The sequence below is a fragment of the Centroberyx gerrardi genome, chromosome 3, assembly GCF_048128805.1.
Source record: "Centroberyx gerrardi isolate f3 chromosome 3, fCenGer3.hap1.cur.20231027, whole genome shotgun sequence".
NCBI lineage: Eukaryota > Metazoa > Chordata > Actinopteri > Beryciformes > Berycidae > Centroberyx > Centroberyx gerrardi.
The window spans coordinates 32,336,201-32,353,833 of NC_135999.1; the positions used below are offsets into that span (position 1 = coordinate 32,336,201).

The following is a 17,633-nucleotide window of genomic DNA, read 5'->3' on the forward strand; positions in this document are numbered from 1 at the left end:
GTTAAAGTGTTCGCATGGCTATCACTCAACATAGTTTATGCTAAAGTGTTAACATGGAGCATCGGAGCCAGCAGTGATCTACTGGGTACACATGGATGATTCAACTTGTTGGCTTAGTTGACCAATGGACAATCTACCAAAAATATAGTGTATTCCTTTAACAACAAGTGAGGGTAACACACACATTAGATTTACAGTGTGATCATTATACAGTAACAAAAACAAACATTTGACACAGATGTTTCTGTTGCCATCAGAAGGCCTATCATTCACCTGACCATGTCTTATTATTTGGTCAGGTTGTTGAATTTGGTTACACCTCAAGAAATATAAACCATGCAAATAGAGGGGAAACACTGTCCCCAACCTCCCTCTTTGTCACAGCATTAGTAGTTTATTTAAAACAACTTGTAACTTTACATACTGTATATTAAGTTGTAAGATAATGTCATTGCTGATATAAGCTGTCATTTAAAGCATCACTCAAATGAACAAGTTACGCTGATGTCAGCAATAAATCGCTTAATTATGATTGTTTAAGGCAGGTAAATACTTGATTACGTTTTGGTTTTTTTCTCAAAAGACAAAAAGCATACTAGCCTTCTCCTTAGTTACAGTGGAATTACAGAAAGGTTTGATTGATTTGAAATTTAAAAAAAAGACAGGATTTACATGAAATATATAACTTTTTATCTCTGTGGCAGAGAACTGATCTTTTGTCTGTCTAATCAGAAATAATCTGACTATTATCTGTTTGAAAAAAACAGGAAAGATCCATCATGTGCCACAAAAATTCTCTCCCAGCACATTGGTGAATGTAGTTTTGGACCATACATATCTTGTTTTACTTTTCAACTAAAGTTCCCCTCAGGGATCATTGAAGTTCATCTAATACAATGCAATCGAAGTGATCATTGCAGGAGACTCAAAAAGGTGAAGCAAAACACTCACAGCCTCGGCCATAATGATATATGCAATATGCTGATACTGTGAGTATTTAGAAGTATTTGTGCGTGTGCAAGTATTTCATATACCTGTATGTGCTAATATTTCATGTGTGTATGTGAACGTCTGAATAAAACCTTACATGACCTCTCCTGTGTGTGTATGTGTGTGTGTGTGTGGTTGACTATAGTGCACATTCCAGTTAATGTATACAGCTAGTTAATGGCTACATAGAAATACAGGTATTACATACCCAATGACACACTTAAAAATAAAAACAAACAGAACACCGGCACTCACAGAACAATAGTCTTCTTATTTATTATGGGCAAAAATGAACGCGTTTCAGCTAGAAGCCATCATCAGCGTCGTTTTTGCCCATAATAAATAAGAAGACTATTGTTTTTGAGTGCCGGTGTTCTGTTTGTTTTGATCCTTGCCACAACCGTGCACCTGATACAGTGTTCAAGATTTGGAGCTGTGCGCGCTGCTACTTTTCACTACACTTAAAAATAACCCATCCATAAGTATTGTACAAGAACAAAACGTCTTGGTCTTTTCCAACTCGGCGTTGAAAAGATACTGATGCAACATGTGTTGAAATGTAATACAAGATGTGCTATCCCAATTGCAAGGGTGTTGGCAGACTGGTGGATTGGTTAGGAAGGCTGCCTACTAGGCCCCAGTTCATCTATGTATATTCACCAACCTGTGGTGAGGACAGTTAATTGAAAATGATCTAAGATTAGCTGATTTTAATCTTCCTATGTCCCTTTTTTGACAAAATGCAACGCAATATTGCTTGCAATATTTTACTGAAACTGTAAAGGTCCAGTGCAATGAGAATCACATTTCATGGTATCATGGTATTGCTTAACAAAGGTTTTGATTATGTAAAGTTACCCCAAAAAACAAATGTGTCAACTGTCAGTGTTGTAGAAATGTATCCAATGCCCTTTGACAATCTCTCCCTCTGGTTCTCAACAGAATGAAGCAATGTTAGATATCTAGATAATCTACTTCCTGGTGTAAATGCTGTAATAAAATAGGCAGATTTTAATGAATGCTCTGATTGGCCAACAGTATGCATAGGTAATGGGATAGTATGAAAGATAGACGAAAAAAGCTACTGAGAGTTTGCCTTGGTGGAAAATAGCAATGTACAGTAGAGCAATGTAAAATGACGTTATTTGAAATTTCTTACATCTCTCCTTATCTTGAACATGCATACCATTTTTTATTAGACTACTAAAGCTAAGTGGACAAGAGACCTGGTCTGTGTGGGGGTGTGCGAGTAAGGCAGAGACTGCGACAGAATGAGGGAGAGAGACACTTCTGTTGTTAACCCCTGGCTGGTACTTTCTATTTGGCATGGAATTTGATGTCTCCACTTAGGACACATGGCCAACCAGAAATGGATCTCACTAAGCAGGCTGACAGTTCCACGCCCCCACAACCCACTGAGAACTGGCTGAATATAGAGAAAGGGCCACTAAAGTAGATGCAACTAATTAGATGAGCCACCAAAAGGGAGCTTGCTTTTCCTGACTGAATTAAAATCATTGTACTAGATCTTTAAAAATATACCGTGACATTGACTGCTAAGAGAATCTTTAGGTGTGGTGGTAGTGCAGATGCTTGAAATGCCTAAGGTCATGGGTTCAAGCACCTCAAATACACTTTGCAAGCTACTAATGTGTGAGTATGTGTGGTCCTCCTGATCATTACTATTTTGTTTCTCCAGGCTGAGTTAGGGTTAGGGTTAGGTGTGTATATAAGCTGGCTTGTCTTCAGTGCTGGTTTACCCCTGCGACAATAGAGGCTTCATGGCTATCTAGTTGTATGGCGGCTGTCAAATACACATCCAGAGCTGTAGGCCAGTGTTCGTCAAGCTCTGACAGGCCTGACAGTATGTTACACTGCAAGGACTTCGGAATGCTATGGTGGCATAACATAGCATGACAGAATTAAAATTTCAAATAAAATTTCTACTTTGACATTTCGATCTTCCTGTGTTGCCACTTTGGGCCAAGCCTTGGAACAGCGTTGTAGATATATAGAGGGCTCGTATCCCCTCGTCATATCCTCTTGCGGTCGCCGCTGTGCTTTGCCTGGGCATTTTTCCCAGTGCCCATACACCTCACCCCCTCCAGCAGCATGGGAGTGCCATGATGTGGGTCTGGATGGAGGGAGAAAGGGGGATGGAGGGTGAGAGTGGGAGTACAGAGAGAAATACAGATAGATGAAGAGAGAAAAACAGAGATGGCATTATATAACTCATTTTCAAATGACAGGATGAGAGATCCCGACTGGAATTAAACTTGCTTCTTCACAGAATCAAATGAACTGTTACATTAGCACCTGTAAATACATATTAAAAAAAAAGAATGCACAGCATCCAATGACTTTCCTATACTTCCTTTCTCTCTTAAAGCTGCACAAGGCAAATTTTCATGTAAAAGTCCGCATGCCTTATAAGCCTAAATCCAACTAAAAGTGGGGCTGCAACAGGGAAGAGTGTCCCATCCATACTAATTGAGATGCTTAGAACTTAAGAGTGAAATCCAAAGTGTCTCCTAAACAGCAGTAAGTATGGCAAGCCAAATTGATCAAAACAAAATGATTTCACTCTAGGATAGACCAATCACATTCTTTTCTGTACATTTCTTATTATACGTGTCAAATGCACACATGTGCATATATGTTATTATACACATATGATAAGAACCACACCTTGTCATACGTGCATAATAAGAACTATGTGTTATCATATATGTATTACAAGAACTGGAATGTGTGTGATACGAGAGACCAATCAATGGATTTCTTATTCATTCAGCAATGACCTATATATGATAATAGACTTCAGTGGTGAATCAATAAGAAATCCACTGATTGGTCAGAAATTTTATATAATAAGATTGTCTTTCTTATCATACGCGTTCCATATGTTATCATATACGCGTATGATAAGGTATGAATGTAGTCAATGGACGGTTCTCATGAGGATAGAAGTACAAGGAAGCTTGTGTATGCGTGCGTGCATGCTAGTACTTACCCATGACCCTGGCCTGGAGCCTGACCTTCAGACAGGTGTCTTTCTTTCCTCTGGTGACAAGAGTGAGCTCCTCCTGTAGCACCCCCTCCTGGTGAGTCTTGTACTCACACGTTACCTTTACTCCTCCTAAAGGGAGAGGAGGTGCTGGCGTTATATACTTGAATATTAACAGTCTTATCATGCCAATCAAGCACTTTGGATGGAGAGAGATGGAGAGGAGTAGATGAAGAGGGAGGGATGGGATGTAGAGGAACAGATTAGATAGGGAGAGATAGGATGAGAAGGAGAGTGAGAACCCTCAATTCATTGTGCAAGGTCATCAGAGAGATAGAGCAAGAGCTGACTTAGGGAAGTTGCATTTCACACTCTGAAATGAAGTTGTAGACCCTAAGAACTGATGAAGTTAAACCTGCCAGCTCATTCATCTGTGTAGGATGTGCCATATGCTGAGCTCTCTAGCAGAACACTGTCTCATGAGTTGATTGGTGCATATCCTTCATTTGATGCAGAAGCTTCCAAAAGCCTCTTCGGTGGACTTGGCAGACGGGAGAGGGAGGCTGCCAAGAACTGACAGTGCCCAGGTGCACCTGAGCAATGGCCAAAATGTATCATTTATATTTGTTACTCCAGAGTTTTTGGACATCCTGTAAAGCTGTGGTTCTTCACTATGTGCCATCTAGAGACATGTGTACGCAGGTTTTCATTCCAACCACACGACCCAGCAGCTAATTTCACTCATTAGCACACCTTCAACCAGAGACGAGGAACGAATAAATCAGCTGCTGCAGTGTGGAATGAAAGCCTGTACACATGGCTCTCAATGGCACATGATTTGGAGACTGATGCTGCAGAGGAAACACTTGAGTAAATGAGGGATACAAAGTATATTGAAAGCAGCTTCCAAACAGATATGGTCCTTGAGATAATTATAAAATTAACATCCAATGTCAATGCAATGTCAGAGAACTGGTTGAGAAGCAAGGAAAAGAGACAATCAGTTGACAAATTTCAATCTAAGGCCTGAGCAGACAGTTTTATCAAGTATTGATAAGGTGTTGAGAACTTTACTTTATTTAACTTTTGAGAGAAATACTATGTTTAGGTGGGTTGCATAATTCCTTTACTGCATCTTAAAATGTAGTGGTGTGTAGGCAGTGGTCTACTAAACAGTGGAAAAAGTCATATAGTCAGATCCCTCATCATGTTCTCAACAAGTGCATGTGTGTCGCACGAGTGCATTCAGTGCATGTGTGTTGCACACCAAAATGTGTCTACCGGCCAGAGTGCTTATTTCCCTCAGTGAAACGTTCTGGCGGTTCCATAACGATATTGGCTGTATTTTCCTGGCAAGGTTTAGGTCCACTGAGCCCCTTATGTCACATTCACATCATAGTGGAGGAAGCAAATTACTTTAAAATCAACCACGAACAAACTGCAGCAGATAGTCAGACAGAGTTGATTGTATTAGAGTGAATATAACTGATAGTTTTGATTTTAATTACCTTGGATTGACGGCATCAGTGGATTCCCTGCCACGTTGCATCTGTGTTGACACACTTCCACAATTTGTGGCACCATGTGGTAAATATCGGCGCCAACCCTAAAAGTCCTATTTGTAAGAACCACTAAGACGCAGACGTGAATGTTTTTTTCCCAGTCGTCCACTTGTATTCAAAATGACGTGAACATCAATAAATCAGAGCAGTGGTTCTCAACCATGTGCTGTGTTTTCATTCCAATAAAAACTACACCCATTAGCGCTTCCTTTCAGCGTGGTGGTGTTAATAGTGAAATGAGCTGGTGTGGTTTGGTTGGAATGAAAATCTACATCCTCTTGGGCCTTGATGGCATATGGTTGAGAATGATTGAGAGGGTGATCATGTATGGGCATTTCTATCCTGATGGCAGTGGAATATTCCAGGATGACAATGCTTCCATCCACAGGGCACCAGTGGTTACTGAAAGGGCTGGTCAGCATGAAAGTCATATAAAGCAGATACCATGACCCTCTTAGTCACCAGATCTAAACCCAATGGAACACCTATGGAAGATTCTGTGGCGGCATTTGAAATAGCATTTTACACCGCCATCATCAATACAACTAATAATGGGTTAGGGTTAGGGTTAGGGTTAGTGCATCCTTCCAACACACTTTAGACACACACAAAAATCTATACAAAGTAGGGATGCCCCGATAACGTTTTTTGACGCCGATCGCCGATCGTCTATGAGCCATATCTGCCGATACCGATCGGCCATAGATAGTTTTTTTGTTTTGTTATAGCAGCTGGTATAGCAGTATTATAGGTCAGTTTCCATTTTACATACATTTCATCCATCATATTGAGTCCTAGTTAAAAAGTATCCACATTTTCTTTTTTTCTACCTCAATATTTACTTGATCAGTATGTAAACAAAACCATGTGCGTGTGAGATAACCAAAGCACAAGACTCAGACTGTTGCCACTTGCCTGTGTTGTTGAGTCGAGTTAAATAAATGGAGACACCCTCCGAAGATTTATATCCGTTTTAGTCTTTGTTTTTGTATAAGTGAATGTTCTTAAGAGAGAGAAATGAGACTTTTCAGTTGCCTCTCCGCTGTTAGGGTCTCGACCGTCGTCCAGTACGACGCGGACAGCGGTGCAGAGTGCAGACCATTATGTAAACAAACGCACATGGCATGCGATGAATTGATGCATTAAATAAGCAGAGAATTAAATGAGGGGAAGTAGCGGGCGTGACGGACTGTGACTTTACTGGTTGTCCATGAAGATTTGTGTTTTTAATTAACATGTAGCCTAAAGAAATATGAATTCAAGAAGTTCAAGAAGAGAAATGGCTCACGTGTTTTGCGTCATCGATCGGTTTTTGCAATCGGCGACTATAAAGCATTATCGAAATTCTCCGATCTCATATTTATACTGAATATCGGCCGATTCCGATTGCTGGCCGATCGATCGCAGCATCCCTAATACCAAGGTGTACTGAAGCTATTCTTGTGGTTCTTGGTGAACCGATTCCCTATTTGGACATTTCTTATTGATGATTCCTTTATTTGGGTTAGGTTTTTGGGTTAGTTTCCTGTATAGTGTGTGCATGCAAGTGTCTACATATGTGAATGTGTGTGTTTGTGTGAGTGTGTGTGTGTGCGTGTGTGTGTGTGTGTGTGTGTGTGTAATACCATATATATTACATACACATATCAATAGGTAGATATGCTGTGTATGTATGTATGTTTTCATGATACACACATATAATACAATACCTGCTCTAAGGGCAGGTACGGAAATCTAACCTACCCATGCCTCAATACTGTGATACAACTCTATGGCCAGTTGCTTGAAATATGTTTTTGCAGTTGTATTTATCCTTGTAAAAAAGAACCACACATGCATGAACTAACATCCTCAAATCGTTAGGACAATAAGGGTACTGATAACCATTGATTTGTCAAGAGATCTGACCGTAAACCTGCAGGTCTTACCAAAAAAAGACACTCTGAAAACCCCAGAGGTCAGCTCATATTTACGTATGTGTGTGTGTGTGTGTGTGTGTTGTTATCAGAGCAGTTCTATTGATCCGTCAAGTCTCCTAGGCAGCTGTAAACTGTCTGATGACGACAATGTTTTGACCTCTGTGTCCTCAGCTGATGGAATGATTGAAAGAAAGAGGGAGATGGATAGATGGAAATAGACACAGACAGATGGACAGACAGATAATAGCCAATCCAGCAAGCCAGACAAACAGGCAGGTAGACCAAGAGGCAGGCAGCCAAACAGCCAGCCGGCGAGTCACACATTGTACTCTCTGGTGTGGATTTAATTAAAATGTTGTATCTATCTATCTATCTATCTACCTATCTATCTGTCCATCCATCTATCCATTAGGGTTGGGCGGTATCCAATTTTTGACACCGTTAAACCTTCCCCAAATTTTCCCGCGGTATACGGTATTACCATCCGATTAAAAATCACATTGTAGGGCTTGGAGGGAGCCGCCAATTCCATATGATGAATTTATGTAGTCGCTGCTATACCGTTTCCCGCCACAAGGTGGCTGCAGTGCACTTCAACTGTGATTTTCACACGACAAAAATGTGATACATGTTCCAGTTTTATTCTCTGAACAACATCAGAAACGGAATAGCAAACGTTACATATTTACAACAGAATATTGAAACAATAACAACAAAACATGTACAACATTAACAACATGTCATCTATTAACAACAAATATAAAACTTGAGTGCAAATACAGCGGGTAGCCTAAGGTAAATAAAAAATAGTGCAAGGACATGACATTAATTCTCGGGCGTCTGTCAACCAAACGGAATGAAATTAACAACAAATTGTCTATGGGCTACAATCCAGTACAAATAAATTAAATTAAAAGCACAGCCTATAGCATCCAGTAGGCTTATCAAATAATAACAAAATAACAATAAATAACAAAAACGGCAGTAACGAAAATGGGCATAAAAGCGTATCCTACAGACCGCAACGTTAGGCTATTCTTCAAGCCTATTCTAGGTTTTTCGCCAGAAAAACAAGCATGTTTACTTTTTCCGGCTTGAGCAGGGCACGTAACGGACTTACGACTTTGCCTGCGGTGCTGAACACCCGCTCTGATGGTGAGCTTGTGGCACACGCGCACAAGAACTTTCGGGCCACCCTCAACATCAGTGGAAAGCGGCTGGCTCCATTTGACTTCCACCAGAGAAGGGGATCTTCGTCTCCGTGAATCACAGGCTCGCGACAGTAGTCAGTCATCTCCGATTCTGCTCGCTCCTCTATGGTGCCGAGTCCGACAGGACCTGCCGCGCCCGCCGCATCAGCTTTTTTTTGCAACAGACTGCCCAAAGTTATCTTTTTTTGGGGGGGTGCAGGTTGCGCATCTCGCTCCTCTTCTTCTGCCTCCACTCTGATGGCCACTGGACCTGCTGCTGCATGTTCTGCTTGCCTCTCCAGTCTCACCATCTCGGCCTCTAACTGCGTCTTTGTCTCAGCCAAAGCGGTGTCATCACTCTCATATCCTCCACGGTACCGAGGGTCGAGGAAGGAGCATTTGCGCATCAACTCGTGCACTGCATCACTTTCGTATTTGGCCTCCAGCTTGGCAAGAATTCCAGCTTTTATGGACTTGGTTAACTGGACGTCCTCGTTTGACACAGCCAACACATCGTCCCTGCAGAGCTGGAGCATGGGGAGGAGAGAGGAGTTGGTCACATAGTTTTCTCCAGACAAAATATCAGTGAAGTCACTGACTGGTTTAAGTGCATTGTGAACAGCCTGCAGGACATCAGTGTCCTGCCATGTAAGTGAAAGATTGCTCCTTCTGTCGTCAGTCAGCACGTGTCTGATCGCTTGAGCTTGCTCAAGGATGCGCTCTATCATTGCTAGTTTAGAACCCCAGCGAGTTGCGCAGTCCTGTCGATGAAAAAAAAACATGTTTTAATTAATTAATTAGAATCATTAAGAAGTAGGCCTAATAAACAACAATCACCATGCGTAATACGATTTTTTATTAATCATTCTGCACCACATGCACATTCATTAGACTCTTTATTTGTCTATAGGCCTATAATAAATTGATGTAGGCTTACTGTTATGAGACTATGCTCTGGGAGTCCCAATTCCACCTGCTTCTTGTGCAGTTCTCTCTTTCGGTGCAAGCTGTGCGAAAAGGCGGCGTTGATTTCACGGCAGAGTCCGAGGGCGCGCTCTGTTTTTTGTCTTTGGTCCTGCACTGCGTTCGTAACAGCCAAGTTAAGGTTGTGGCCGAAACAATTAAGCCATGGCCAATGCAGGGACCTGATTGCGGCAGCAATGTTGGCAGCGTTGTCTGTGGTTATGGCCGAGAGTTTATTCTCATCGAGTTGCCAATCCCGAAGCGCATCTCTGAGCGCAGCAGCAAGATTGGCCGCTGTATGGCTTTCAGGAAAATAAGTGGTCTGGAGGCATTTAGACTCAAGTTTCCACTCGGGTGTAATGGTGTGGACAGTCAAGGACATGTATGGTGTCATGTTAACTGACGACCACATATCAGTTGTCAGTGAATAGCTGTCTGCCCCCGACAGCAGCACTTGAACCTCTTGTCTAACTTTATTGTATAATTTCTAATTTCTAATTTCTAATTTCTAATTCTCCCATCTGAGGAGAAGCTGTCACATGACGCGCGATTATGATCGCTTCTAAATAGTTAGTCTTTTTTGACAGGTTATTTATTTGACAAATTACATTGTTTACAAAAAGTTCTGTCATCACTTTCATAGCATCTTCAACCACACAGACAGTGGTGCTGAACACTCTTAAGGCATTTATTATATATATGCGCACATTGCGCAACAGACATTTTTTTATGACGGTAATGAAACGGACACCGTTGCTATTTTCAAATACCCCGGGATACCATATTAGCGTATTACCGTCCAACCCTACCATCCATCCATCCATCCATCCTCTATAAATAGCCATTTACCCAGTTATTATAAACAGTCACTGCACCTTCCAGTTTGGATATAATACAATTACAGGCAGCCATGTGAAGTATGAGGCTGAATGGAAAATGCACAAAATTTTACGCTCGCTTGAAGGGGAAAATAAAAAATGATGTAACAAATAGTGGTGAAAACACATTTGTTGCTTAAATAATGGTGCAGTCTTGGCATGATCAACTAGGCAAACTGTTCAATCTCACTGCACAACAGTTCAAAAGTGGACTTGGATGTTCTGAAGTGTAAAATATCATAAAATATCTGTCCACCATGACCACCCTGAAATGTTGCATGTACTGTTGCTGCCATGAATATCATCAAGTGCATTTCTTTGTTTTGATATTAGTATGACAGTATGAAATATGGCCAACATCATCTTGCACTAAACACCAATAACAACTTCCCGATTATTGATCGATCAATCCATACTAATCAATTCTTGAAAGACGGAAGTTCTACGTTCAGGAAGTCATCTATTCTCTTCAACCCAGCAACAGAGGGAAATGCAACTAATTAGAGGAGATTTCATCATAGGGAACGATGGTCCATGTACTATCTCAATCAGATTTTGATGGAACTTGGGGGAATGATGCATCCCACCGCTGTGTTCTGGCATTTTCAAAATGACACTGAGCATGTTTACATGGACTGCAATATTCAGATATTAACCCGATTAAGACAATACTCTGAATAATAAACTGCCATGTAAACAGCATTTGCTGATTACCTTAACCCGAATAAGGTCATAGTCGGAGTAAGCAATAGTCGAATTAAGACGTGGAGTATTCCGATCTTAGTCGCATTATTGAAGTGCATTGTAGACATGTGGGTTTTCGCAGCATTTTGCGACACGTATGGCAATCCAACTGCTTGACGACGCATGCTCTAGCTTCCAAAAAATAACGGCTCGAAGCACAGTGTTTTGCAAAATTAGCAAGAAAATACTCATAAGGGTATACCATGGTAGCAACATGACAGAAAGGGTTTCAGGTTAAATTCCGGAGGGAAACTCGGACGTAGGACATAGGGACGTAATGTGGGTGTGCGTCTTCAGTCATTAATCGGACTATGCTCTGTAGCATGTAAACGGGAATATGAATGGAATATTCTATAAGCAACTCATGTGAACACCTTAATCGAAATATTGTCTTATTTAGAATAAGGTCAATAGTCGGATTATTGCAGTCCATGTAAACGTAGTCACTGATTGGCCCAAGAAGGTGCCTCAATGAAAAGGTGAAGTTAATTTTTTTTATAATCAGTCATATCTCCCACACTGCAAGTTGGAATGGCATGAAATATGGTGCACATATCCAGCTGTCCTTGCTCTACAAATTTGCCTCCAGAACCATCAATGTACAGCATATTGGATTTTCCACTATTTTGCAGCTTTCCCCCTAAGGCCTTTTCTGCACTGATCTGATTTACAACATTGCTGTAAATCACAGGATAAGGTGTTCTGGATTTCTTTCCTTCCTGCACACTTGTTTACTATCAATGCTTCTTTCATAATTTCTTGTAATCTGTGAATATTTAGTCACAATGAAACAAAAAATGACTTTTTCACCTTGATTTCCCCATGTCATAATATACACCTACTTAACCTACTACTACTACTTAACCACCTACTAAAAAAAATTGACAGCATTTTTAATTTGCTATGTTGTTATATCAAAATCCCATTACTTTGGGATACCCCTCCGCCCCTCCCATCAAATACAACTGCCTTTATCTCCCTAACTGCTATTCCATTGGTTTCACTTTTGAATGATCCCTCCCCACATTATGTCCCACCCTAACATCCTATTTCAACTGTAAATACATCAAATTACAGAAGGAAGATGTTCATAAAATGCCATTTCATTGTGATTTTAAATAAAAACGTCAATTTCTAGAGGTCCAGTCCACTCACTTCCTCCTGTCCCACCCAATAAACATCCACAAGGTGACTTATTTGTTACTGATTGGCCAAGAGCAACTGCACCATTCATGTTTACTGTTGCGCTGTTATTTTTTTTGCAACATTTCAAAAGTTACCAGCCAGCATACAGGACCTACCCTCTAGTGTGGAGGTAATGCGGTGGACCCGGAGATTGGAGGACCGGGAGGCTGGGGAGGAGGAGGGGAGGCAGCAGAGCTCTCTGCCCAGCGAGGGGACATCAGGGACGGTGAAGACGATCTCATAACAGTGGTGGCTCCTCAGGAAACCAGCCTGGAGAGAGGGAGGAGAGGGCAGAGGGAAGGAGAAGACAGGGAGGAGGGAAGGAGAGAGTATAAGGGAGAGAGGGAGAGGTAAAGAAGGAGATAGGGGGAGGAGAGAATGGGCAAGGATTAAGATGGAGAAAGATGTTAATTTCATGGAAAGTTGAAATTGCTGTTGTTAATGTCCCATTGTCGTGGTTGAGAAGTGAATCTGCTTATATTGATTTTGTTTTGGCAAGAAGTACTTTTCATGTCGATAAAGCACCTCTGAACTGAACTGAAAGACAGCGGGAGAAAGAGAATTCACAATGTAAAAAAAAGCCTTTATTGAACCACTGCAAAAACCCAAATTCAGAAATCAACTTGCTCAAGCCCTATGAAAAATGAAAAATGAGGGAACCCACATGAGCATGATAACAACCCTGAAAGAGAAAGAGAGGGAGGGTGGGAAAGACAGTGAGGAAGATGGCTCAATGTCACAATATTCTGTCTGCACTGAGTGTATGGCCAGCCTAGCTTCATCCTGCCCATTCCCTAAGCTTGAACCTTGGTGTTTGTGTGATTCCCAAACATTGAATGCTGAGCAAAAGACATGACTGATGGAAATTATACCCATTCCGTATACGTGGACTTCAACAACCACAAACACACACTCAAACACACGCACAAATCAGACACACCTTGACCAGGTAGCTGCCATCCTTCTCTGGGATGGCGATGAGGGTTGAGTTGTTTGACTGGTCGTCTCGCCGCGTTGGAGAACCAGGGGGCTCGTCGTCATCAGGGAATCGCACGCCACCCCCTTTGGAGGTGGAGCCTGGCCATAGAGAGACAAGAGAGGTTTCAAATCTCCTACCAACCTCAGCTGACGCCATCGTCGAGGTCCATTCGAGAATTAGCTGTATGCAAATAATGGCTAAATATATAACAACCGGGCAAGAAAAATACCTGAAAAACGTTGTTGTGTCAAGTAAAAGTGAATAGTCGGATCATTTGTTTCCAAATGTAGGTTACTGTGACACAATAAAGTGTCTTGTCTTTAGCCCTAGTCTCTACTTCACAACACTGAGTTGTAGCTTGAGAAGAGTCAGCTGAGTTACCCTGAACAGTTTCTTTTTTATTTTGTTAGCTAGCTAACTAGCCAATAGGCTAATTTAGCAAAGCAATCAATATTTATGTTAAGATGCAACTACTAGCCATAATTAATGCTCGCCATCCTTTTTACAGCTCCAAAAAAATGTCTAACCCGAACCCAAATTTCTCCAAACAGCTAGTCAGCATAGTCCAAGTGTTTTGTAGACAAACGATTGCACTATGGATCCAAAAGTCCAACATTAACCTACCTCCTCACTGACAATGCTCTGATTGTGCGCACCCTACAGCGCTCCTGCTTGCTACTGTAGGATGGCTGTTGGCACAGTCCGGATTAGCACAGCAAGTTTCAAGCTGTTGGATCCATTCCTTGAAGAATTGAAACTGTTCTTGAGGCAACAGGGGGGTCCTACCTGGTACTAGTTGGGTGTACCTAATAAAGTGGCTAAGTGTACATGAACACACACACTTACCGGTATTATCCATACAAGGACATTCCATTCACTTATTATTTAAATTTTTTTAGGTATTTAACTGACAGACAATGAGTGAGTAGGGTTCAGCGCCTTGCTCAAGGACACTTCAACAGGACACATTGGCTGTTGCAGCAATCAAACATGAGACTGGTTATGGGACATTCTCTCTAACCACTAGGCCAAAGTGCTGCCCTTCAACCTAAGCCTAATTCTAAGACCACTACTACAGTGTCACATGCACACACACACACACACACATGCAAGCACGCTACGAAGACACAAAGACGTGGTCACAGACAGCGAAAGACCTACCTTTTCTTCCTGTTGCCATGGCAATGTGGTTAGGAACCAGGAAGTGATGGATAATACCCTGATGATGTCATCACTGACCTCCTGTTGTAGCGTAAGGACAGACAATGACAAAGACAGAGAGACAGAGACAGAGTGTGAAAAAGACAGAGAGAAAGAGAGAGACAGAACAATACTGCAGGTCTGAAAATGTAGGCTATGTGTTGCATAATCTGCTGCAGAAAAAACTAGGAAACAGTTTCCGAAATTGAGGTGTTTTCGCTGTCCTGGGCTTCATAAGGGATGGTACGGTGTGTAACGATGTTACACGCTCCACTGGATATAGACACTGTATTGATCTTTAACCTCGCTCCCGCCCTTTCCTCTCTTTCTTTCCTTCCTTCTTATGCATTTGCACACAGACTTGACTTCTTGCCTGTGCTCATGCAAGAGTGCCAGTCGTATACTTTTCAATCTAGTCAGTTCTAGTCTAGTCAGTAATTCTCCAAATCAAATGATGCTGAGTTGTCAACAGACTGCATATATTGTACATACGACTGCTTTGTTTTGTTCTGTTTTTCCAAATGTGCACTGCGCTATTCTTCTCAATATTCATTTTTCTTTTGCTGTCTCCTTCTTTGTTATGTTCTGTTTTGATCCCTGTGGATGCCAAGTATAAGCTGAAAAACATATCTTGTCTAACCAAGACTACAAAACATATCTTGTTTAACCAAAGCTATGAAACATATCTTGTTTAACCAAAGCTATGAAACATATCTTGTCCAACCAAAGCTGAAAAACATATCTCCTCTAACCAAAGGTGATCTTGTCAAAATGTGCTACCTGAGTGTGTCTGCTTCCTCAGTGAGAAATAAACCCAGGAACCAGTAAATCAAGTATGATAGAAAGCCAATGCACTTGGTTTTGTTGCTAGCGTCAGTATCAGGGCAAACAGTAGCAAATGTGTGGGGCTGCCAGCTTAACGTCACATCAACAAAATCAGGTCTCAAGGGAGGTGTTGCTCCCATTATTCAAAGCACAAAGCAGTATCAATCATGTGGCTGAAATGGTAGGGTGCTCCACTTTCAATCAAAGTAAAAAAACAAACACTCCCACCAGCAGTGTCCCCAAAATATAATTTTTTTTTAAAGGGGCTGTAAATATGTTTTTCTTGCCCCTTAGCACAAAATGGAAATAATATATCTGTGGTGGTTGATACGGTTGTTGATCAATACCAATGACTCAAAGATTACTTGGCCAGACTTGTGTAAGTTCTATCAATGTTCCTGCTAATTCCTGCTGGTTGCAGGTGAATTTTAAATCTTCACAACTTTTTTAGAGGCCTTTTTTTTTAGCGGCAGTGTGCAGAAACGTGTAAATTGAGGCATTAGGAATGCACGATTCATCAACCCCAAGGTCTTTTACATTAAAGACAGGATAAAATATCCTGCAACATTCAGCAAGAAAATTGGACAATGGCTGCATGGCTTTTTTTTATTGGACAATGACTATCTCCTATCTCCACTGCGGTAGGGCTAGGCTCACTGTGTGGCTGGGACACTGTGTGGCTGGGACTGCCAGTCCTTATTCATCATCTGGTGCCTAGGCATGGAGAAGGACGAGCAGAACACAGTATCTAGCAGTGCCTGTCTAGCTAAGGGTGTGTAAATAGTGTATTTGTATATGGTTTCTTTGCAATGGGCCCTACTCTGCTGGTGCTCTGCTTAAAGTTAAACAAACATTTTGTGGGTCCATAAAATCAGTTTCCCATTTATTTTCTATGGAGCTCCAGAGAGAATTGCTCATGGTCACAAATATGATTTGTTGTTTTGGATTCATTTCGGTGCCGTGATGCATGAAGCTGCGATGTAGTTTTCAAACAATCAAGATTCAATGCTGCCAAGCGTCAAAAGCGTGTTAGTGAACCAGAGTGACCAAAATTCATTGATCGTAGCGCATGTGTGCTCCTTGGAGTGTGACAGACAGTTTGAAACGTAGCCTCCATAATCACATGGAACTATAATAGTCATCTAATGTTACAATGGCATTAGCTTATACTAGATAAAGTAGAAAAAATGTGTTACTGGGCTCGCTGGATGAAACGTCAATAACAATTTGTCAATAACTATCCCTCTCCCGACACCCCAAAAGTAAACTGATCACCTGTGGGAAACATTGGACATTATAAACATATAAACATGTATATTTTTACATTGAGTGGTATTCCACTTTAAGTGTACCAGTTAAATGAAAATTAAAGAGCGCTGATTTGAATGAGAATGGGGTCCATTCAAGTTCTAAGGAGAACTATACTGTCATCTGTCAAAGCCTGCTCAGCTATACATACAGAGCCCTCAGTAGGAAAGGGTCAAAGAAATGATGATGATGTACCATATATGACGCATGTGCTCTAAAGAAGCTTATAGCGACAGTCTCAAAACCTAAATCCACTCTGGCCAGCAAAGAAAGAGTCATTTTCTGACTGTTTGAGCCTTGCATTTGTAGCTCTCAGGGGATATTCGACTAATTCACGTAAATTCCTCACTTAATGCTAGGGATCACTCAGGGCTTGGGTTCAACGGTTACGTAAGTAAGCAAATGTGAAGTCGAGCAAAAAATGTGAGTGAAGGATACTACTGGTGCTGAAGGAATAAGTGAAGAAGGTTGACCTTGCACGTTGTAAAAGCTCCAAAAGTGTTGGATGCTGTCCAAGTGTTTCATATACACAGCGCTTAAGGAGCAGGCACCTCTACAAATAGACTGCTGTACCTATAAAAAAGACGAGCACACTGACCAGTCTCTTGGTCTCTGCCTTTACTATAATCTATCTACAGTACACAAATGCCTGACTAGTAACAACTTATTTCCTTTGACTTTAAAGACCTACTCTGACTTTTTGGAGGTTTTGGCAGCCAAGTTTGGCGCAATGGTAAGATCATGACCTGCCATTCCAAGAATAATTTCCAAAATAATTTTATTTTTTGCCAAAAACAGTCTAAGTATGCTAGGCTAGTGTGCAGTCAAGACTATGAGGCAGGCGGCCAGTGCGCTGCCCCACATAGGCGCACCTCCACCTTTC

General features: G+C 41.4%; 2 protein-coding genes across 2 annotated transcripts in view; one reads left to right on the forward strand and one right to left on the reverse strand.

Annotated features, from left to right (window-relative positions):
- The window catches only part of LOC144538507 (zinc finger protein 638-like), a 116,200-nt gene that overhangs the window by 93,919 nt on the left and 4,648 nt on the right, over positions 1 to 17,633 (forward strand). The gene's annotated exons all lie outside the window — the stretch shown is intronic.
- Positions 3,024 to 14,597, reverse strand: LOC139926021 (adipose-secreted signaling protein-like). The gene is made up of 5 exons (XM_071917576.1): positions 14,579 to 14,597; positions 13,379 to 13,515; positions 12,555 to 12,708; positions 4,004 to 4,129; positions 3,024 to 3,124 (listed from the first exon to the last, which is right to left on the reverse strand). Exons 1-5 carry the CDS (start codon positions 14,595 to 14,597, stop codon positions 3,024 to 3,026), a joined length of 537 nt encoding a protein of 178 aa, XP_071773677.1.